This window comes from Protomyctophum bolini (assembly GCF_963924005.1).
Source record: "Protomyctophum bolini genome assembly, chromosome: 13".
Lineage (NCBI taxonomy): Eukaryota > Metazoa > Chordata > Actinopteri > Myctophiformes > Myctophidae > Protomyctophum > Protomyctophum bolini.
Genome location: NC_137874.1, coordinates 6,844,582 through 6,868,887, shown reverse-complemented (window position 1 = coordinate 6,868,887; position 24,306 = coordinate 6,844,582). Strand labels below are relative to the sequence as shown.

General features: G+C 43.7%; 2 protein-coding genes across 3 annotated transcripts; both read right to left on the bottom strand.

Moving 5' to 3' along the window:
- Positions 1-1,124: 1,124 nt before the first annotated feature.
- Positions 1,125-15,603, bottom strand: tbc1d8b (TBC1 domain family member 8B). Of its 2 annotated transcripts, XM_080779716.1 has the most exons (21): positions 15,346-15,603; positions 13,800-13,910; positions 13,547-13,665; positions 13,117-13,342; positions 11,444-11,684; positions 10,785-10,992; positions 10,442-10,609; positions 9,355-9,516; positions 9,093-9,243; positions 8,715-8,929; positions 8,491-8,608; positions 7,605-7,890; positions 7,344-7,473; positions 7,097-7,195; positions 6,817-6,885; positions 6,432-6,672; positions 6,009-6,074; positions 5,022-5,114; positions 4,668-4,715; positions 4,429-4,526; positions 1,125-4,339 (listed from the first exon to the last, which is right to left on the bottom strand). In XM_080779716.1, the coding sequence occupies exons 1-21, from the start codon at positions 15,470-15,472 to the stop codon at positions 3,920-3,922; spliced, it is 3,396 nt and encodes a 1,131-aa protein (XP_080635842.1). In that variant the 5' UTR covers positions 15,473-15,603; the 3' UTR covers positions 1,125-3,919. The 2 variants fall into 2 exon arrangements, with proteins under 2 accessions (XP_080635842.1, XP_080635841.1); XM_080779715.1 differs by lacking the exon at positions 5,022-5,114.
- A 2,056-nt stretch (positions 15,604-17,659) lies between these two features.
- On the bottom strand, positions 17,660-22,363 carry LOC308327494 (superkiller complex protein 3-like; the record flags this gene model as incomplete). The annotated part of the gene is made up of 1 exon (XM_080781015.1): positions 17,660-22,363. One exon carries the CDS (start codon positions 22,361-22,363, stop codon positions 17,660-17,662), a length of 4,704 nt encoding a protein of 1,567 aa, XP_080637141.1.
- Between the last annotated feature and the right edge of the window lie 1,943 nt (positions 22,364-24,306).

The following is a 24,306-nucleotide window of genomic DNA, read 5'->3' as shown; positions in this document are numbered from 1 at the left end:
CTTCGCCTGGTCTTCACGTGTTGACAGAGGGACCTGAGGGCTCAAAACACAATTATAAAATACTCTCCTTTGGTCTGACAATTTTTTTTTATCTGTGTGCATGTGTGCGCGCGCACGTGCGTGTATGTGTGTGTGCGTGCGGTAAGTGGAAGTATATACCAATGCCAATCTCTAAGTTTTTGTAGTAAAGCCTACTGTAGAGTATAGGACTCCAGAAATGAGAAATGAACAAAAGGTGTCGACATACAGTCTGCTTTTAGAATGTCTTTTCTGGACGAAAAGAGCTGCACAAACCAACCTCTTGTGTCAATCAGTGATACACAATCCTATAACCAAACAACCCTGACACTGTTACTGACAAATATCAACTGTAACTGGTTGGTGCTCATGGGCTCAATGAGGGAATCTGTTGTACACCTTTTAACTTTATTATAGTCCTCCTATACATTTCAGGGATTTAGCATTCAGTATATACAGTAGCAAAACGTGAACTGTATAGCGTAACATCCAAATGCTGATGAAGCCGCAAAAGGGCCAAATATTTGTTTATTTAACCTGAGCTGCACATTAATGCTTTTATAATGTATTCACTTACATTGATTGGTGATGAAGCCCCACACAAATACACCATAGACATATACCCAATGTGCCTGAATATAAGACAAGACAATGGAAATATCCTAAAAATCAGGGTCGTGTTATAATCGGGGACTATAGACTATTTGACATTCAATGTTCTTTTTCCACAAATGAGTCTTTGAAAAATGGGGGTCGTCTTGTAATCAGAGCAATGCAACAAAGCCTATATCAGAACACACAAAGTGACCAGAATAAACTATCAAAAGAAAACAACATGTGACCAAGGCCATTACTCACCCAGCATGCATGTACAGTATGTATGTTAAATGAAGCGTATACTGTAGCCCAACGTGTGTCAGGAGGAGAAATGCAGAACCACCTGTAAAGAAGAAATAACAGATCAAACTAGTGCTAATGGTGCCATTGATCCATTAGGCACCTGGTCTTGTTTTGGAGGGAAACAAAATTGTTGTACTGTACACATTACATTATGTCTGTACACAAGAGAAAATAATGAAAGAATACACATACAATACAAGCGTTTATAGAATAATCTTTATTATCATATATTACGGGGGGAAATATTATCTACAAAATAAGTCTATGACCAGTTACCAATACAAGGGAAATCACTTGGAATGATATGGTTGACAGCATTGTCATGTCCCACCTGTGCTTGTGGCACAATCATGTTCTATCTTTGAATCGTATTGTCTATTAAAAAGGGACACAATTGGCTTTTGTCACAGGAGACGGAACAAAAAACATCGTAAACAAATAGTTTAAAACAACGTAAACAAATGATATTCAAAGCAAATCCTAAAATGTAAGACTGTGCCACAAAAATCCTATAGTTGCACAGAGGTAATACTACTACTAGATAAGTTGTATGGTTTGCATTACATTGTCGTTTTCTGAGATTAGAAGTTATTAAACTGCTACCAATGACAAAAGGTGTAAGCTAATTGCCATACATTAATAGACCACTATTGTCAAAAAATAATTTAAAATATTAGAAATAAAAGCTTCCGTCGTATGTTATAGAATTCGCTGATACACTCTTTTGATTACAGTCACTGCACACCACAGTTGCTTACATTTGGACACTTGTCACTTCAATTGGGTGAATGGTTGTTTTATACAAAACGGTGACAATATGTGACGGCTAACAGGAAAACCACATGTATACATTTAATCTATCGATACATATATCAAATCAAAGTTTCTTTAAGTGATGTCCAAAAATAACTTTCCGGATACAAACAATACAACATAAAAACAAAGGACACAGCTCAAGGTACAGCAAAATCATATGAAATTATGAACAATTGCACTTACGAAGCTTCTTTCCTATGAATCTTCCTGTTTTATCCTAGTGTTTGTGAACTTGCCCACTATAGACTGTTCCAATAAATATCTATCGTTATCGCTACTGTGGCTGACCGTCAAGCTCCAAACTCATACAGCATGTCTACAGTGAAGCATACAGCGAATGTGCAACAATGTCTCAATTACACTTTTGTAATGTTTGAAAACATTTAAGCAAAGGCAGGCCATGTATACTCACGCACATCAAAAGCGCCTTTTCCGTGCTATGGCTATGAAAGGAAGCAGAAGAACATGCACTTACAGTATACACTTCGGAAATTCGTAATATCTGGTATATTACAGGCAATGGATTTCATGAGTGGCATCATTAGGCTGGCTTTTGTAGTTTAACACAATGAGGAAAAAATATATACCAAAAAAATAGATGTCCTGCTCCCTTATTTTAAAGTAGTCACAAATGACATCCTGAGATGAGATTTACCGAGCAAAATATATATCACAAACGTACAGTATATGTGCAGGAGTCTGCACAGTAATCCACCATATCATACCCTATTATTTGTTTTGCAAACTCATTAGCTTTATCCAAACCAATACTGTACATTTAACTGATGCTTATAAACAATACCATATACTCCCTAGAAAGTAATTCCATAATGCAATATTACAACAAAAAACATGCATGTTTTTTTTCTCTCAAGCAAACATTGGTGAATTACACCTTCCCTTTAAGCATTTAATGTGTAATGTGAATAGCACAAAATGCATTTTTCCCTTCACTGATGCCTAGCTACATTTCTCAGACCCAATATGTTTTGCTCAGTCATTCAGCACTTTCAGTAACTGTGTAGAATGTTCTAAAGACCTTAAAGCACAGTGACTATGTTTCCAGCATAGGACACACAAGGCCATGCTATAATACTTTATAACACGCGGTGTGGTAGGGAGGGAGAACACCAGGGACAGGGAGTGTGCCGGTCAGTATAGCTTTGACCAATATAGCTTTCCTCTTAAGTTATGTTATTGCTCATGTTTGAGGTATTATCAAATAGTTCCAAGACGTTTGATTACAATAGGTGGCGCTTGTGGTCATACGGTCAATTGTAATATCATTTTTGCATGAACAGCTCTCCCTTGAGGTGAGATATTGAAACAGGTTTTTGTTGTGGTTCATCAAACAAAGCAGTTGGACAGTAGATTCAGAGTGTTTGGGCAGTTACAAGAAAGCAAGATACACTTTGAGGAAGTATCGACTGATAACCAAATCTGAAAGAGTAACTGTCCATCTGCCAAGAGAGCGTACAAAGTCACACTGAGTAGAGCTGTACCTCGCATGACATGAGGTCTATGGCCTGACAGATATTCATTCATTCTGTCAAATGTATGGCTGTAGAAGGCCACAACGATGCTCATGAACAGCATCTCCATCAAGCAAAAGGCAAGACAACTTTGAAATGCAATTACATTTCAGCAGAATTCCCCTCGAGGACGATCTCAGACAAATATAAGTGTATCTGTCTATTTGTCTATTACATCAGTTGGAGGGCTGTTGGTGTAAAACCATGGTGGCTTAATGTGAGAATGTATCTGAATTGGCTTTAAGTCTTAACTTCTCTAAGTTTAGGAGGAGAGCACTGCTGGTCATTAAGTTTGGTCGTTTTGTTCCCGTCATAATTTTTTTAGCTAGCCATCTGCTGGTCATAATCTGATTGAACAACCTAGCTACACCACCTACTGTAGCTACATGCGTTGTACAACCATTGGGCTGTCCCTCTGGAAGAAGAGCATTTTGGTGTCAGACACAAGATGCCAAATTATGAAAACATTGAAGCAGAGCAAAGCAGTGGTTTCGCTTTAGCGACTGCCTCTTTATGATTGACATCATTTCAATCCTCAATATCTTATGAACGGCACCTTCCAAATCATGTTGTTCCCTTCAAGTGGACAAAGTATTAGAGACAAAGTGATTGAATGGCTTTGAGCAAAAGCCAGATAGCGACAAAGTATCGATTCATTTGTTTGCGCTTGATTTCAGTTGGGCAACCTTGGCTTGGTCCAGTCGAGTCTGAACATCTAAGGGCCTTTCAAAGAATCTCACTACAGTAGGCTCATTGAGTAGGGATGCCAACACCTGTTCAAAGGCAAAAGACCATTCCACCTCCTTGGGCTTGGGTGCCGTTTCCTGGGTGCTCGAAATGTCCGAGCTGCTCTCTGGGGAAATGGATTCTGTGTTCACTTTTAGCCCCTCTGGAGAAGACTCCGGGGACCTTATGGCCTCCTGGATACCATTTGGCTCCTGCAGCCTTCGTCCAACCTCCTCCATCCTCAAAAGCAGGCTGGTCACATGGGTCACTGCACGGTAGAGAGGCTCCTCGTCTGGGTCACCATGAAAGAGGTTGTACAGGGTCTTGGAGAACTGGATGAACTGAGTCTAAGAGAGACAACATATGTATTATGCATTCATGGAATTAGATAATGTGTCGTCCCAGCACGATAGCATCAATGATGAGTTTGAATTACCTGGTTAATTCTGGGTAAGTCCTTGATGGTCTCTTCTTTCTTGTGTATCTCATCTTGCCATTGTTTCAGGTAGGCCTGCAAGTCTACTTTTCCTCTACCTGTACAATGTAGGAAGAAAAGATGAAACACAAACCAAGACACCATCCGTAAATTATATAATGACACGATCAAATCCGGTATAGTTAAGTTACTGTTCTAGCTGAAGAATAACAAGTGAGAAAGTCAAGTAGAAATAATACCTCTCTCAGGACTTTTCCGTATCACACCATCCTCTGGGAGATCGAATGCTAAAATATGTGAACAGTATGTCAGCGACTTGAACACAGAATCTATTTATTGATAAGTGGATAACACAATCACAATGGTGGCATGCATACACTTAAAGGACCATACTGACATCAAACATGTCATTAATTCATGTGTATTCATAACATCTGCCAGATATAGAGATATTGTACATCCAAATTGTCACCTTAATGGCTTTATTTGTACACTCAACATTTGTTTTTAATGTTGTCCAGTATGGTCCTTTGGAAGGGTTATAACAAAGAAAGAAGTTTCAAAGGGGAAAAGAGCACAGCAAAGAAGCTGACCAGTCAGTTTAGTGAAGTGAGAACAGTCGTCAGTCATTGGAATAAAGTGCTGGATTCTTTGGTCCTTTGAATGTAAAGGACTACCTGTGAAGGCTAAAAGATTGTCTCAGTGAGTGCACTCACAAACACAGCACACAAGAAAGCGCTCAGATACAGGTCATTAATTGTTAAATTAATTGAGCCACAAAGCGATTGTGAATTGTAATGAGGCGACACAGCGATTGTGAATTGTAATGAGGTGACAAAATCATCTTTACAGCCAAAGAAACGTCATATACAGTACGACATATACAACTCAATATACACAAATAGAAAACTCTGTTTGTCTCAAGCCATTTTACTGTTCATTTAAGTACTCATTACATTGGCATTTCATGGCTCAATTATATTGCGCTTGTTAGTAGATTTAAAGTAAGTAATTAGCAAAGATAGTGTACAGTAGAATTAGAATACAGTGACATTTTAAAAACAAGCACTCCATATAGCCTCCTGCTAGCACATCAGCAGCTGTGAGTCTATCTTTCTATACTTCTATTGCTTAGCAATTAATGGTGACTGAAGCGGTTCTTCTCCCAATTACAACTGGTGTTGGAGGTAGTCATTAACAACCCCCACCCCTGCCTTTTAAACCAGATGTTGCCATGGCAAAGTTATTTCACCTTGTCCACACGCTATTGTTGCCATAGTATCTACTATCTGCCATAGTATCTAGCTCATCTAGCTATGTTTGATGTGATGTGGTGCCCCCAGAATAAAGGTTTTAAAAATATATATATAGATATTCCTGCTCTATGCAAGACACCCTGAAGTTTGTTTCCTTTCCATGATTTTGAACCCTTACTGTACAGTATATAATATATAAGCCTTAACAGTATATAATAAAGATCAGTCCTCAAGCACAGTTAGCACACCACTACCTCTTTCCACAAGAAACAAACCAAGTTAGAGTTGTGGGGCTTGGTGGTAACAATGTGTTCCTTCACTTACCTGGTGGCAGATGCAGCTTGAACAAGAACTTCAGTCTATTTGTGAAAGAGCCACTGTATAAAGTATCTGTAAGAGCAAAAGAGGGGGAAAGTGAGACTCCAAATGGACCGGACAAACTCAGCACAAAAGGTTCGGAAACTTAACATTGGTCCATTATTTCTCCACTTTAATAATACCAATTGATATTGTATTTTACATAACATTAATCGTTGATTAGTCACCTTTACAATGAGGTACAGCTTGTAAGGAACAGGCTTTCGTGGAATGCGCAACACTGCTAAACATGTGGGTTGCACCCCCAAAAATGGCAAATGGTTGGTATTCAACCTTTGCTTTGAGTTGCTTAGTCAAGTGGATTTAAGTGATGGGACGTTGAACAGAACAGCTAGAGAGAGAGAGAGGGCGAAGAAAGTGAGAGCATACCAAGGGCATAGCAGAACTCTTTAAAGTTGACGAGGCCATCCTGGTTCTCATCTATCAGGCGGAACACCCAGAGGGAGAGGGTGTTCTTGCTGGTGCAGAGAGGCCAGGGCTGCAGCAGGGAGAACAGTGTGCTGAACTGCTGAAAGCCCAGTTGGTACTGATCTAAATAGGCCAGACTGGGATCATGGTGCAACAGCGCTTGGCTGTTGATCGTCCAATAGCAGCTGAGGAAATGCTGCCTCTGAAAAACGGATAAGCAGATGATGTGTGATACTATTTTTTTTTCATATTTGCGTGACAATCATGTCGGTAAGAAAAGGTTGAAGCTAAAGAGTGTTCTAATCTAAAGAGTTCAGTCGAGATAATTACTAAGACGCTCACTCACTTTGAACAATCGATAAAGGTCGTCAAGCTGCGAGGCGCCAAACTTCACCTCTTGTGACACTACACGAAGCTGAAAGTAAAGAGTTAAGATTTACAGTACTTTTGACACTTTTACGCTTCATTCAAAACCAATGTTTTGAGACAAGACAGGACTTGTGACTGACTGAGGCACCAGACAGACGCCCTCTGAAAGCAGAGATATTTAAATGAATCCCCAACACAACAGCAATGACGTAAACCGTGCAACACTATGAAACTAAACGCAACATTATTGCACTCACAACATTTTGTTTGGTTGCATCCTCCAATGTCTGGATCACATGGAGTTTGTTTCTCTTCCGCAAACTCTCCACTTCCTCCGAACGAATGTTTCCATATTTCTGAGCAGAGTTACATGATTAAAGTTTAAGAAAACGACATAATGACAGTCCAGGGCAGAATGAAAGTTATATGAATCCTTCTCTCTCTCTCTCCACACTATATATATATACGTATATCTACTGTGTGCGTGTAATTATTAGATTTTACCTCGTAGGCTTCTCGGATGAGATCACTGATGTCAACCTTGAGGTGATTTGCTTTGTCATTATTGCCCACTGAGGCTTGCTGGACAGTGGGAGGCAATGGGCTATCTTTGTTTGTCACGCTGTCAAAAAACCTGTCGGGAATGAAATGGCGCGCGCAGAGAGAAAGTTAACAAATGTTGTAATCATGGATACATTTATGCTTTTATTCATCATCTCCGGCTAAACTTTGAAACAATCCACTTTGCCCCCTTTTGACACAGACTTGTTCAGGACCGTGACCGCTTCCGCGTCGTCGTGGCAACTGATCAGAGCCGCCATGTTGCTGTGGAGCACCGTCAGGCCGAGCTGCAGGATGGCCTTGATGCCGTCGTAGAAGAAGCAGTCGACCACGTTCACGGCGCTCTCGATGGGCAGCACGCTGATGAACAGCGTGAGGAACCAGGACAGGGACACTGAGCTGAAGAACGTCAGGTCCGTCATGTGCTCCACCAGCTGGGGGAGCTGCTCTCGGATCAGCTCCTCAAACACGGCCTGGTCCACCAGAGCGCCTGTAGGAAATGCAGGCACTGACCTCAGAACAGGTCTCAGTCGTTCTGGGGTCACAGCTGATCGATACGGGGCTAAACGCTCAGCTACCAGGTAGCAACAAAACTCACCCAGGATCCAGTCCCCCAATGGTGGCATTGTGACTGCCCTCCCCAGATGATTACTCTAACCTTTAACCCATTCTGACCTGAGATCAGATTCATACGAGGTTTCCACTGGACACACACTGGTCTGATTAATCGATTTTTCAAAAAATAGCAGACCTACAAGCTCATAGCGCGCCACCCGGTGGCGCCCTATGAGCTTGTAGATCTGCTATTTTTCAATAGCTAAAGCATAACATGATGCTAACACAAAAATGGGTTCCCGTTCAGAATGGGTTAACTACACCCATTCCTAGAAAAGTATACTGTTTATTATTACATCTTTTAGCCAAATACTTACAGCAAGTAGCTGTAGTGTTTTTAGTTTCTACTCGGTTATTCTTCAAGATGTGTTATGGTGGCTCCAGAATAAATGTATAGCACTGTATACGTACGCACTACGCACGTGCATTTGCATGCTCCACCTGGGCCCACCTCCAGGACACCCCTGACTCTCACCAATGATACGACGGTTGAAGTAATCAGGCAGCATCCTCTCACAGACAGCCACTAGTAGCCAGAAGGCCTCCTCCTCTTTAGCGTAGAGTAGCAGAACAGATGTGAGAATATTCATGGCCTACAGTAGATAGAGGGGAGGACGGGGGAATATATGTCCAATAAACATCCAATATGGGATTAATCACCAACAAGCAAATGATGCAGACATTTCTCCAGCATTGTACCTGGCAGTAGCCAATTTTGGGGTTCCTGTAGGCATAGGCGGTGAGAACCCTGCGTAGAGCAGAGATTCCCGTGTCACTCTGAAAGGCAGGGTGCTCTGGCAGAGAGCGGTGGAGGTCTCTCTCTATCTCATCTGTAGCCAGTGTGCTTGTGCCCAGGGACTGCTCCACCAGGTCAGTGTAATAGCCTGGGTGAGTGGCCATGTCATTTACCGCCCCTAAAAACAGACAGCCGCCACCAACACACGGTCACACTCTACGGTCAATCCAGAACTTCCTGCTGACAATATTACTTCAGAATTAATTATGTGTGACAGAGTACATAAAGCCTCACAACCTCAGTGTTCAATTATCAAGAGACAAAAATGTTTTTCAAAATACCCGAGAAAAGCATCCATAGTTCTCCTCTCAACGCCTCCGGTACACCACGAACGATGAGGTCTCGCGTCTTTTTGGTAAAAAACATACTTGTGCCACGTCCGTACTCTGAGAAGTGGATATTCCACGACTGCTCTTTCATCTTCTCTTTAAGCTGTCAAAACACAAAAAGTTGGTTTTTCCCCCCACCAGCCACAGAATTCGACTTCAACATTAATCGTGTGCCTCAGATTTCCAAAAGAAATAAAAGTCTACTGGTGTTTACCAATTTGGGGTGGAGGTTTTCGACATCCTGAGGGTGGAACACAGTCATCAGGGCCTCAGTGCTGACTGCCTTACTGCTGTCCCTCTGCCCCACCATCAGGGTTAGTTCTTCTGGGTTGTCCTCAATGTGGTTGAGGAGTGACTGACAAACCCCCTGCATGGACTGCGGTATAAAAAGAAAAACACTGTTCATTGTGTGTTCACCGACAGTGACAAAGCCTAGGAGGTACAGAACAGGACAGGAAACAGCAGACTGCTACAGGGATGTCATCATTTTGTAGGTCAACCAGAAAGTTACTGCCACCATGGGCTCCCATTGCACATTGGAATACGAGACTGCTCGCCCCTTTACCAACTCGCCCCGGGCGTACAGCCGGCGGGACATCGCGGCCTGGTATTCCTAAAGTATTCTAAGCACTGACAATTGGTTCTCAGTGCACTCGTCATATACAGTAGCACTGACCAAACGTTTGCTTTTTAATTGCACTTTGAGCACAGAGCACTTTATGAGCATGATAAAATAAAAGAACAAATATTTTCTTAAGTCTCAGTCTAAGGAGTTTTACTTCTATTTTTTTATACGGTGAGCGAGTCTTTTTCTGTCAAAGTTTCCCTAAAGTAATCTAAGTAAATTATGCTTAAACGGTTAAACCTAACCTTAATTCCTAAAGTTAACCCCAGATAAAACTATGCCTAACCATGAACTTATTTCTAACCTTATTCTCAGTAAAACAGCTGTCGGCGTGAGGTCGGCGGAAAAAAGCTTTTTTACATTTTATAACTATATAACTATGAGTTTTTAAAAAACACAGTTTAACCATTCACGGTCACGATATTAATGGACGTAATACATGTCATAGAATAAAACGTCAAACTGGAAACATATTATGATCTCATGTACAAGAACATGAACAAATCTATGGTCAGTGACAGTGACAAGTGAATACAGTACAAGGGGGAATTGGGAATCGGCATAGAACGAACACATTGGGAGAACAAGGGAAGAAGAACATTGTTCTACACATTGCGTAACAATAACAAAGGTATGATGAGCAGATCCATCCTGTAAACCAGGGGAAGTTAATTACCTCAGCTTGCGCAAGGTGCTGCGGGCTTGCGGTCATCCCACACCTGCTACGGATTGTATTGGCGAGCCGCTCATAGTCCCGGACCTCTGAGAAGCGCAGTGCTCTCTTACCCCGCAAACACACCGCCAACGCCCTGCTGCTGCTGTCTGGCTTCTCCACACTTAGGATCTGCAAAGAGGCCATTGTTCAACAGCACAAAATAAACAAGATACTGTTCAACTCCCGCTATAACAGCCCGTGCGGTCTATTTCTTAAAAACATAAAAACACCAAGAACTTATTAGAGACAAGCTGGTTTTACAGGCGTATGCTGTTTTGTAACGATGCGCTGTGCTTTGCTTTACCTCTCGCATGGGAATAATAACGTAGCACTGGCTCCCGTCCTGACTCGCAAAGCACAAGTAGCTCTCGGAGACACAGATTTTGCCGAGTGTGTTGAAATGGCTGAAGGGGACCCACAGGAAGCTCTCATATACTTCCAGCAGATTCTCCTCTTTAGGAAGTCTGAAAAATGCCCGGAACTGCTCACTCCTAGCGTGAGTCTCCAGGCCTCTGGAGGAGAGCAAAGCAAATGGAACGTCAGAGAGTGAACGGCGAAGGGCATTTTCTAGTATTACACTTACATGTATGGCTCCAGTAGGCTACTGCTGCTGTGGTGTTCTGCACGCAACAAGAATGCCTCCTCCACCATCAAACAACACATTCATTCGTCCAAAGCAAACTTTATAGTTTCGCTATTGTGCAGTAAAGAGGTTTGTCTGATTATTTTAAGTCTCCTTTTGTGTCTGTGTGTCTAAAACTCTCATACACCAAGTATATAACAATATAGGCAGGCTATCAGGTGTTCTGTGCACATGTAGGCACGTGCGCGCGTGTGACGTTCCGTGGTACCGGGAAAAGAAACACCATTACACCACTGCTATGCAGCCTTGGACTGAGTTTACCAGCATTATTTCGGTAATAGGATTATATAACACAGTGCAGTCAGTGTAACAGTCAGTACCTCTTGGTAATCTGAAGAGGGTCAGAGAGGGCTGGTTCTCGTTGGAATGTCTCTTTATCAAAAAGACGCTTGATGGAGTAGTCAGCCAGCTGTTCCATGATAAGGAAAGTCTCATTAAGGTGCAGCAACATGGAGAAATAGTGGTCCTCGCCATGAGCCAGAACATGGATGCTCTCAGTGAGAATGACATTAGTGGTTTTCTCCAGCCTCCACACCTCGTCCCAGGAGACGATCAGTTTCACTGAGGAATCACAAGAACTGCCATTTAAAGATGCACTGTACAGATTCACTGACATTCAACTAGTGGCAATAACAACAACAACAGCAGCATGTGACAGGAGGATGTGAACTGAGCTCCTCAATATAGCTTGCTTAAAACTAATAATAATCGGGGCACGGTGGCACAGTTGGTAGTGCTGTCGCCTCACAGCTAGAAGGTCCTGGGTTCGATTCCCGCTGGGGACGCTGTGGGCACTGGCGGCGTGTTCCCTCCTCCGCGTCATCAGTGCCCATACCCGAGGAGGGGGTTGGCGATAGGGCCTTTCAATGTGGAGTTTGCATGTTCTCCCCGTGTCCCCTAGGGTAGGTACCCTCACAATAACATGCCGTAATCCTGGTCTCTAAAACTACCTCCCCCTGGCCAGCCGGGGCGCCTGATGGAGGGGAAAGGAAGTGGTCGGAATAACGTGTCCCTTCCACGCGCTACGTCCGTCCGGGGAAATTCCCCTCTGTCAGGTGAAAAGAAGCAGCTTGGACTCCTCATGCATACAAGGAGGCATGAGGTCAGTCCGCTGCCCCCCCCAGGTTGGCAGAGGAAGTGTAGCGCCCAGGATTACTTAGATAATTGGCACTGGGTGAAAAAGAAAAACTGGGTTACAAAATCGTGGGATAAAAATGTAGTAAAAAAAAAAAAAACTAATAATAATCACAACCATCATAAATAATCATCCTAATAAGCTGTAGCCTTGGAAAGAAAGAAATCAACCAGGTGCTCAGTGGGAGGTACAAGAGCACGGTTGGTGCTTCAAGGATCAACTGTAGAACAAGAAAGAAGAGGCGCGATCCGAGCGCTACAGAAAGGTAGTAAGTGAAGTACCCTGATTTGACATCCACCCTCTCCGTTTTTACCTTTTTATAGTGCTCGGAACACCTCATTTCTTTCTCATAGCTATAGTATCGTTCTTAAAGTTGCATGTTATATTTGGTTGTTGTTGTTTTTTTTGTCTTTTTCTTGTTATGCCCTGCCCTGCCCTGTTAAAGTGTGGAATTGATGTCATACTGTATGTAGCCCATCTGAAGAAAGAGGACTATGCAGAGACATTGGGGATGGAGCCACTTGGATGGGGGATTGTATTGTACTGCTTTTTCCAAATAAAACAAATATTATAAAAAAATATATATAATAAGTTGCATGTTAGTGATTAAAACAAAACAAAAAACCTATTATTTTTTTACACTTTACTACTGTATGTACTACTGTGTGTCATACAATTATCTGCTAATTCAGTGGTGACCTCCCACAAGCCACAATAATCATATTTGAACTGGAGATCCCCCACCCTGACAACAAGCGCAACAATACGCACCTACCGTACGCCATAAGCAACATAATGTGCTGTAAACAAATCCTGCAGTGTCAGCAAAGCACATCGTAGACCTGTATTGACTTATACCTTCAGATCCGAGCAGATAGGAATAGAAGCAGAGGAAGTTTGTGCTCAGGTACAGCCAGCCCTGGCAGGGGACCCTGCCTTTCCAGTAGGAGCAGGAGTAGTAGGTGACCAGCTTCTCCTTCTGAGGAAGTTCAAACCACTTCTCAAACCTCAAAAGGGCCTCTCGAAACTTCTCTGGGTCGTCCTCCTGCACCGTTGACACCTTCCCTTCCTCAGCAATGAGACCCTACCAAAAAAAAGGCACACAAATGGTCACCGCTGGTTGGGAGCATTCATCGACTGAAGCATCTCCAAATTTGGTTGTTAAAACTGTATATTCCCGCACTTTATGAATCAACTTTTATTGAATTAACTAAGCATCCGCCCATTAAAAAAGAGCTGTGCTGCCTGACCAGATTCCCTTCAGTAGTGAGATCGTGATGCATCTTACTCTGATTTTGCCCTGCACAAAACTGGTAATGTCATCACTAGAGTCGAAGACAGAGAGCGTTCTCATGATGTTCTGCTGCAGCCATTCCCAGTGCTGGACCATCTCCTCTTTGGTTGCAGCTAACCCAACAACAACAACAACAATAGCAGCATCAGCTACAAAAACAAGAACTTCTGCAAAAATGTAAACTCACAACAATTCTAAATTATATGATTATTTTTTTTGTTGCAAATGAGGTAAAAAAAGTTCATACCACATGCTATTGACCAATACACTTGCGAGTCTGGTGTGTGGTGTAGAATCCGAAAGGGCGCAACCTTGGATGTAGAATCCAACACAGTATCCAGAGTTCCCACAAGAAGCCCTGTGTAATGCAAGCAAAAGTTGTGACAGATATGAACACTTGACAAATGTATTCACGATGAAAGTATGATTAAAGGTGCTCTTTTTAAAGAAATCATACTTCATTGCTGTGAGGACATGATTATTGCCAGGGTCCATGGCAGTGCTCAATGGCCACCATGACATCTAATATTTTTTATCTCTGACATTCCCTCTATGAATTATTAACAAGGTCACAGCTAAAACACACTCACACCGTCCAGCATTAGCATTACACAGGGCCCGCTTGGTTTTGACACATAGCTCTCCAGCTGTTGTCGCAGTAAATCACCACATATTACAGACAGAAAAACAAACATTATTCATGAAGGTGAAATCTCTGTAGCACAGTACTATAGGGAGAGATTCAAACAGGATACTTCAGACTAGATGCAGGGGTCTTTGTTGGAGAGGGGTTCAAGTGCAACCACTGTCAATGTAATGTCAAGCAGTGATTAACCTCCACCATCATTACACTGCCCACATGCTGCAATTTGTTCATCCACAAAACCCATTCATTAGGATGGCGGTGGGTGACACTCGGTCAGGAAAGGAACTTAAATAGGCTAAGCTTGGCCATCTAGTGGAAAATGTCAGTATAGAACTGCTTGAACTCCTTGAACTGTCAAATTACCAATACATGATCTGGATGTCAATCAAAGTTTAGAATAATTATAGTTAAGTATAGAAGTTTGGTATACTACGTCATAATGGGACCACGCCCACCCACAGCTCGTATAGCCTAAACCTAAACACGTACAGATCAGCCACATCGGATGGATTGGAAATGTAATGTTAAAGGTAGAGTAAGTGATTTCACTAAAAAAACCTTAGGTTTCGTTTTTGGCTGTGGGACCTAAGCCTTCGTCCAATCAGGATAGAGAGTCAAAAACGAAACCTAAGGTTTTTTGACCCCCAGGGGTTAACTGGGGACAGGGAGGAACTCCTTATATGGTCAGCACACTCTATAGTAGAGAGGATTATCACAACAAAACAAAAAAATAAGTGATATTTGAATTAAGTGAAATCACTTACTCTACCTTTAACTTTAACAAAACAAGCATTTAATCAAATTCAATACCCGGATACTAGCTTTGGTCCATAGCCTCACTGCGCAGCAAGAGCAGGCTATATGGACCAGCGCTACCCGGATAAACATACTAATGTTTATCATACCCCGGGGTAGAACTATAATGTTTGGAAACTTGAGAAGAGTCCTCATTTCACCAATCCTGTTACCTGTTGCAATACATGTCCAGAACAGCACACGTCGTTCATATATCTGGCACAATACAGATTATGAAATCAATCTGATCACTGCATATTTATTTATTCATAGGTTATGCGATGGGCTGGGAATGCAAGTTATGCAACATCTGCTTGGTAAAAGATACTGAGTAGTGAAAACATGACGTTACCTGTCAAACCGCCTGCACCCTCACCATACCCACGTCTCCTTTGCAATATGAAATAATCATTATTATTCTCAGTGACCCATAATTTAAACGCGTTTTTAAGCAATATCTCCTCGGGTTTAAGCCACATGCTTCCGATGTCATTGACCACTGACCAGTCGATCAAACGGAATTACCATGGACCCATAATGTCTCATGAAACATTAGCTAAACATAACATTACAGCCCTGACTATTTTGTTTGTGACTGCACGGATCCCTCCCTTCCCACGTCGACAGTACCGAAACGTAGCCAGAGTCAATGTTACAAGGCATTCTGGGATTGTAGTTTTTATGATAGCGCCCTCTCATGGAATAAACGGCGTTTCCCCAAGAAAGACAGAAACCAAAACTACTACTGTACTAGTAGTACTTTACTGTACTATTACTATTACTATTACTACTACTACTACTACTGCTACTACTACTACTACTACTACTACTACTAATAATAATAATAATAATAATAATAATAATAATAATAATAATAATAATAATAATAATAATAATAATAATAATAATAATAATAATAATATTTGTAATAATAATATATAGGCTAATAACAATAGACTTTATTTTATAGCATTACATTTGTAAAACTTGCAACAGTTTCCTTTAAAGAATAAATCAAATGAAAGATATAGGCTACAATAAAACAAAGTGACTTGATTTTGTCTGACTGGGACTTAAAATAATGATCAGAATAAAAAGCAATTCAGTAAAATGTCAATTCCATTCACATATTTAGCAATAATACTACACAGTGTGTGTACTGTATGTATGTATGTATATATATATATATATACAAATTTGTATTTAGATAGATATATAAATTTGTATTCAGATAGATGTATATATATAAATTTGTATTTAGATAGATGTAGCATAATAGTAGAGAGATATTCATAATAGTTTAATTTTTCTGGACAAAAGTCATACAGTATATGACTATGTATTCTTGCTGATCACACTGACGGGAAATGCTGCCACTTGACAATGACAACTTTATTTCCATTTTCACTTCGAAATATGTCTATACTTTCCTTATAGTTAAAACATAAGCGTATTTTTGACCACTAGATGGCACACTATGCACTATTGACTAAATATAGATTAATTTGACCAATGAGGATAATGAACAGAGAGTAATTAACTGGGCACTGTTGAATGTGTCCTTACATTTCTCACATTTATCAACACTGAAGTGAAATACAACTGTTACAATAGATTTAAATCAATCTTTATTTAGGCTAATTATCTGAAAAGACGAGGTTGAGCCACGGTTTCAGTGGTACCGCGAGATGAGATTGAAGAAAACACACATTTTCTTTTTACAATTTTCATAATACTGTGAATGAAAGTGAATCATATATTACACCTCACCTTTTATATTTACACTGATTGCATATTTGTTCAGACTTGCTTTTTTATTTTTGAGGGGCGCTATCCCCTCCTATGCCCAGCTTTTGGTGTCTGTGTAAACACAAACATTGAAGCCAAAAGTGAGGACAGAAAAGTGATTGGCCGGAATGACATTTGTGATAATTTGACCTGGCCTGAGCACGGAATGTGATGTATGATGATAAGAACGCCCCTCACTTCACACGGGTGTGACTTTTATTTAAATATAAGGAGAGAAACAAAAGTTCCTGGTTTCTTAAATGTTTTGAATGCCCATTTCTGTTTAGTATCATACTACAATATGTTCAGAAGCTTATGTGATTGTGACTTATCTAAATTCAAATAGTTTAAGGATGGATGGTGGATGCTGTACCCAGGGCAGTGTACTGCCTTGTCTTAGAAAATCAATGCTCGAAATTCCATAGAATGTCATCTCATCTGGGTCTTATTTGGTTTGAAATGCTTGAAATTCAATTCCATAGAATGTCATCTCATCTGGGTTTTTTTATTTGGTTTCCTTTCTTAAACTCCATCACCAGTGAGGAGGACTCACCTTATAATGTGTAGACTAGAAAAGGTGCTCCTCGGAGCACAGGTCTCCGCCAGGTCAGGTAGGTTATTGTGGCCTCCTGGTGGCCCTATAATAGGCCAATGTGAAAAGGGTATACAATTCCTTCTATACGCCTTCCACAGCGATTGGACGCTGCATTCATGAATTGTGTTTTCCAAAAATCAACCGGGCCAACTGCGCTGGAGATATAGCTATAGGAAACAGACGGAAAGACGTATACACACACAGACAGGGGCGTCAATAATTAATTTCACATGCAGTGTGAATACAGATGGGTGTTTCATCTTGTGTTGGGTCTGTCTGAACCTCAGGACAAGGAAGGGGATGTAAGCAGCGAATGGAACTCTAGCAGTCGGTGGTCTCTCTTCATTTTGGCATGTTCCAAGAGAGTATCCATCAACTCCTGGTCATTTTTGGCATGAAGGTGTCTGAGGAGGTACCACCTGGCCACCTGGCCCACTGACACAGGGCAGTCCTGGGAGGACATGTACACCAGGCGCCCCAGCAGACACCCGGTTTCCCTAGCGGCCATCTTAGTGGTAAACTGAATCAGAGCCCGGAAGAGGACCACCACGGGGGAGGATCCCAACTTCAGCGCCTCGGTCGTGGCCTCAAGCACAACGTCTTTCCAGTCATTAGCAGGAACACCAGCCATGCAGGGTCTCAGGGCCAGCAAAGCCAGTCTGAGCAGGCTGGACATCTGGCTACTGTACACGCCGAGCTGCGAGGCCAGCTGCAGACTCTGCCTGTACGCCGTCACAGCTTGGGACAGAAGTCCCTGGGTACGATAAACCTCTGCAAGCCAATGCCAAGCTCCTAAGTGGTTGGGGTTAGCCATGACAGTGCTACTGAGCTGTTCAAGTACAGCCTTTGGTAGTGCGGTGCCACCTTCAGCCACAAGGAGGCGCTGACACTGCACCTGTCTGAGCAGCAGCACTACTGCTGGATGTTCTGGAGACACGTTCAGCACCTGTGAGCAGAGGGCCTCAGCTTGGTCAAGCTGTCCTCCCAAGGTGAGACCTGTCACTGCCTGTTGCAGTACCCAGCCTTCCAGAGCCTGTGCTAGGGGGCGCTCCAACTCTTCCACGTCACGCACTTTGTCGGAGACCACTGACATCAGGGTCAGCTCCAGTCCTTCTCTGCAAGGAGCAGAGCCGTAGAGGAAACAGCTAGTGTTTTCTGTGTGACAGGCAGCCATTAATCCCGCCCACGCCGCAGGGTCATCAGGACACATCAGCACAGCTCTTTGCATGGTCTTCAGTGCATTCCTGTGCCTGTCTTCTCTGGAGTGTCTCCCACTGGCCAGCTGGTTTAGGCCACGGTATAACAATGCCCTCTTTCCTTGCGTTACACTAGAAAGACTGGCCACGTGGCCGGCCATCGCTCCACCATTAGCTTTGCCGGGGCAGTACTTTGGGACCAGCCTAGACAGGAGGGCCCATAGAGATGGGTTGCCTGGAGTGCTATGTACGGCTCTGGATGCCTCCCTCTGAACAGCACTGTAGTTACCCTGCAGGCTCAAAAGGGCACATGTGAGCAGACATTGCTGCTCCACGGCATCTCCTGTGGCCATTCCCAGTTTCAGCAGCTCTGTCAGAGCTGCAGTGGCTAGCGTAGCGTCACGGTGGACCACACCAAGAGCGCAGAGGCACAGTAGAGACTCTGGGACGGGCTCCTTTAACATGGAGCATTTGAAGAGCAGGGTTTTAGCAGCGTCCAGGTTACCCTGCCTGTTCTGCAGCAGCGCCTGCGCTGTCAAGACGTATGCCTTCTCCTTCTCACTTGATGCCACCGCCAGGGCACGCTCATACGCATCAGTGCTCTGTGGGATGAGCCCTGCCCTGCAGAAGGCCAGAGCCAGGCCAGTCAGATCACAGAGGTCCTGCAGTGGCGTGGATGAGTACACACGCACCGCGTCTTCCCATTGACCCAAGGTGCATAATGCACGGCCATAGCTGCCTAGAGCAAAAGACAGTTTTTCTGAAGGAGATGTTGATTGAAGCAGTTCCACAGCCCTCTGGTAGGCCTGCACAGCTTGCATCTTCAGCTGCAGATGCTCATTTAGGTATCCCAGCATAATGAAGGAATCGGGATCACACTGGATTCTCTCTGTGTACTTGCTTAGAGCCACCTGAGCTGAAGTGACAGCATTCATCTGGACAATATTGTAGCGATACAGCTCAGAGTCTCTGTTGCTCTTGTCAAGCAAAGTAGAACATACCCAGTAGGCATAGCCTTTCACCCCCTCTGCATGTGTGCTGAGCTCCGTGGTGTGCCTAAAGAGATCCATGGCATCATGGTTTCCCACTGTCTCTGCTATCAGGGCCTGTCCAATCCAGCAATTGACATAAAGGGGCTCCAAGGACTGGGAAATCTTGAAGGCCTCGTGTGAAAGCTCAATACTTTCCTTCTTCAGATACAGGGCACCAAGATTTGTCCAGGCGACCACATTATTAGCCTCTGCTTGAATGGATTTGATTAAGCAATGCTGAGCCAGGGAAAAGTTCTCGACTCCTTTGTTCATGGCAATCACTCCAAAAGTATTCCAATAGCTGTGGTTCCCACTGTCCATCATAATTGCCTTTTTCACACACTGCTGGGCCTTCTCCAGCAGAGAGCTTCCCTCCTCTGCAGGGCAGGATAAGTTGGCCTGGTGGAAGTAGGATAGCCCCAGGGCATACCAAAGGCTAGCAGCCTCAGGCATTAACTTCAGGGCACGGCCATAAAACCTCTCCCCAACCTTGAGTGTCTGGGCCTGGTTAAGACTGTGGCTCTGAGTGGTGGGTTCTAAACCGGCCAACGGTCCAGGCACTAGAACTTTGGCTCTGTTTGGAGACATGGTTCCAACGGTGGTGCAAGCATCTCCAAGCAGCTTCCACAAACAGGACAGGTCTGGACGCAGTTCCACTGCTCTGAAGAGGTTTTTTATAGCCTGTTGGATGAAGTCAATCGCCCCTTCATCTCTGCAATCTTCTATCATACCTTTAGCCAGTTCCAACAGACACTCCCCTAGACCTTTGAGAGCAGGGACATAGTCCTCTCGGGCTGTGATCTGCAGGTACTCTGCAGCAGCCTCTTTGAATTTGCCCATGGTCTGTTTGATTGCAGCTGCCTGGTAGACACTGTAGATGGAGGAAGGGTGGAGCTGGTGGGCCTTGCCAAAGGCCTTCATGGCTGCCGTGAAGCTCCTGCGGTTCAGGTAGGCGTCACCCAAACACTCCCAACACACCCAGTCAACTGGGTCTTCCCTCAGAGCTGCCTGCAGATGGGCAATGGCCTGTGGGTGCTGTCCAACCTTTAGGTGGTAAAGGCCACTTCTCATCCAGGCCCACTTGGCCGAGCCTGGAGAGGCTTTCTGTAACACTGACTGAAGCATTGCCAAGGCCGTGTCCATGTCCCCTTGTTCCATACTGAGGTCCACAGCGGCAGCCCCTGCCTCAGCATCGCTGTTGTCCAATTCAAAGGCCTTCTCATAGCAGCCTTGTGCTCGGCCACGGTCCTTAGCCACCTCACGGTAGTAATGTCCAAGGTAGCGGAACACGGAACCAAGATGGGAGTCCCGCTTTGCTGCCTTCAGAAAGTGCATGTGAGCCTTGGTCCTGTCTTGACGAGTCTCTCCTCCCATGTCCCAGTAGAGCTGTCCTAAGAGAAAATAGTATTCCCCACAATCTGGGCCCTGGGCTGCTGCCTGCACGAAACTCTGCTCTGCCAACTGATGCTGATTCTGGGCTGACTGGGCAAGTCCTCTTAGCGCCAAGCCCTGGGACAAATTAGGGTCAGATGCCAGCAGCTCAGATGATATCTGGAGAGCGCGGTCCACCTGTCCTATGATCAGATACGCTCTTCCTTTAAAGACCATCAGAACAGAATCATTTTCAGCACCTGGGATCTCCGTGAGTATCTCCAGAGCCTGGTTTGCAGCCTTCTCATTCATGCTCCTCGCCAAGGCCTCAACCCTCAGCCTCAGGAGGCTGAGCCTCAGTTTCTCATCTCCAGACATGCACAAAGTCAGACCTTGGGCGCAGGATGTGGCACAATCTGAGTAGCTGTGCATTCTGAGCTGGGCCAGACCCAGGCTGTACCAGCCTGTGCTGGAACCTATTTGTTTTAACCCTTGTGTCAGCTTCTTAACGGCATCTATGTATTTGCCCTCCTGTAGAGCTTTGATACCCAGACCTAGATGACCTAAACCACTGTCCGGGACCATTTCCAGGAGCCGTGCAAAACAGTGGCTTGACTCCTCACTGAGGACACCGGTTTTTAGATAGTTGGAGCAGAGGACCTCCAGAGGATAACTGAGAGTTGGATAGAGGGACAGCATGTGCTCACACGCCTCTTTCATTTTGGCATCTTCGTGTGACAGTTTTGACAGACATTTGACAAAGTCGACTGAGAGCTTCCTGTGGTCCTCTCCTGGCACAGGGTTGGTGAGAAGCACGGCCCTTTCAAAGGCCGTGATTAGATGCTGTTGCGTTTCGTTGTCCTGCTTCTCAGACTCTGTGCCGTCCGAGAGCAGACAGATGACCTGCTTCCACAGGTCCAGTAACACGTTCTTCTCCACAGCCTCCTCTTCCTTCAGTTCAATACGCTGTCGGCAGACTTTAGCCAACTTTAAATATTCTTTGTCCGACTGATAGATGTCTGACAATTTCTGGATCACATCATAACATTTGTTTCTGTCTGTGCTGGCATACAGCTCACTGAGCCTCTGGTAGACGTCAGGTAGGTCTGCTTTTAAATCCCATTGGTCAGTCTTCTCGTACAGATTGGCCAACCCCTGCCATGCCAGTAGCTGTTCAGGTTCCAGTTCAATAGCCTTCCTGTACGCAGTCTGTGCCTGGTCTGGCTGCTCCAGCTCGCTTGTCGCCAGGCCAGTGAACACCCACGCATTGTAATTGTTCTTCTCGAGTTTCAAAACGACTTTGCAGTGTTTAAGAGCCTCTTTGAATTCTTTATTCTTAATGGCCTCTCTGGCACTCTTTAGTGCCGTTTTCAATTCTTTACCGGACATCCTGTGGTTGTTGTCGCGTCGGCAGCCCGTTTATTAAAGTAACCGTGTGCATTGGAAACCTGTGTTTTGTTCTCTGCATGAGTGCATGTGTGTCTGTGTCCTGTTTATGCCCATATATGGAGATATATATATATATATACACTGCCCCATCACTATGACTCAGACATAACCATATATAGATAGGTGCAACGTATGCATGTGTCCCCTGCAGCCCACACATCTCGGGGAATTCCAGTGAACGCGAGAACTACCGTAATCAACTTAATTCAAACTTGGCATGTGTATATCGCAGAGGACCCATAAGGGAATGGAGTGTCAAAGGGGGATTGTCCAGAAATCAGACAGTTACCAAAAGACTATTTTAGGCCTATGTTGCATAATTATGGAGCATCGCATGCTTTGACGTTGCAGACCATAGTGGTGCAATGGTTGTCACTTGTTTTATGGAATGAGCCTTGTACACAGTATACAGTGATACCAGTGACTGCATGTAGGAACAGTGTTGTACCTCAAAAGCTATAATATTATTGTACCCTGAATCAGAGCTATTCTAAAAGGCCACAGCCTCAAATGGACGACCACAGAATGAAAACATTTAACTATGACTATGTTGCTGAGAATCTCTCATCCCATTAGGCCTATACCCTTCAGGAATGGGTGACATACAAGTTTTATGTCACCCATTCCTTTAAGGTCCATTTGGAGGCTAACAATACATGACATTGTTCCGACCTCCTGTTAGACCGACCGATTACTAACACTATCCCTAACCCGAACCCTAACCTCAGTCTTAACCGACCACGTAGATCGCTAACCCTGACATCAGTCTTAACCGGCCACGTAGATCGCTAACCCTAACATCAGCCTTAACCGGCCACGTAGCCTAACAGGTTGTCGAACTTATGGGCAGTTCCCCAACGTAACCAAAACATGATTAAGAGGACAGATTGGTTTCCTATACAGAAACAATGAAGTCTTGTTTTTCTCTTGCTAGTAGAAAGACTATATTGTTCAACCTGTAATAATGTCTGTTTGTGCTTCGTTCACCAGGCTGAGGCCTCTTGAAGCAGTCTACCACACTGCTTTACGATTTATAACTGCAGATGATTATTACACCCGTCATTGTATTTTATTGTGATAAAGTGGGATGGCCATCAGTTTGTATAGAGAGAAAGATTGTTTTTATTTATTTATTTATAAGGCCTTGTGAGGTAAGCTTCCTTTGCACCTACAGTATATCCTCACTTTCAGATCCAAAGGTTACCGGTCATTCAACACGTTCACAAACACACATTAGATATACCAGTCCACGTGAGAACCATGAACAAGGAAAAGTGCACCCCTGCTATTTGCCACTGTGTGTGTGTGTGTGTGTGTGTGTGTGTGTGTGTGTGTGTGTGTGTGTGTGTGTGTGTGTGTGTGTGTGTGTGTGTGTGTTTGTGTGTGTGTGTGTGTGTGTGTGTGTGTGTGTGTGTGCGTGCGTGCGTGCGTGTGTGCGTGAGCGTGTGCGTGTGCATGCGTGTGCACATATGTATCTGCCTACATGTGTCTCAAGCAACAATTGTGCTTCTTATAGGTCAGACGTAACATTTTGAGAGTGAAGACTAAAGGAAACAAGGGTAATTGCTGTTAACATTTCCATCTCTTAAATGCAAGCTGCAAGTGAACTACATTATATGCCTTTGGGGACAAGTTGGCCAAATCTGTTTGGTCACATTTGTGTTGTAATAATAAAGCTGTAATGCTTTTACAAGGAAAAGATTATAACCAGACAAGATGTCATATAGGAGGTATATGTGTCAGTGCTGTGTGATAATACTGTATTATATATATATAACAGAATTTCACAAAGGTCAGCCTTACGTGACTGACAAGGGAGAATAGTTTCCTCCAGTGGACCAGAACGTGATTCAGAAGAGCAGAAGAGTCTATTGTTGGACAGA

Excerpts from the sequence above, each read along its gene's own strand:
- tbc1d8b (XM_080779716.1), bottom strand. The coding sequence starts at position 15,472 with ATGTGGCTTAAACCCGAGGAGATATTGCTTAAAAACGCGTTTAAATTA. Across the intron at positions 9,517-10,441 it reads AGCACCTTGCGCAAGCTGAG|TCCATGCAGGGGGTTTGTCA; the intron begins GTAATTAACTTC and ends TTTATACCGCAG. Across the intron at positions 8,609-8,714 it reads CCAAAATTGGCTACTGCCAG|GCCATGAATATTCTCACATC; the intron begins GTACAATGCTGG and ends TATCTACTGTAG.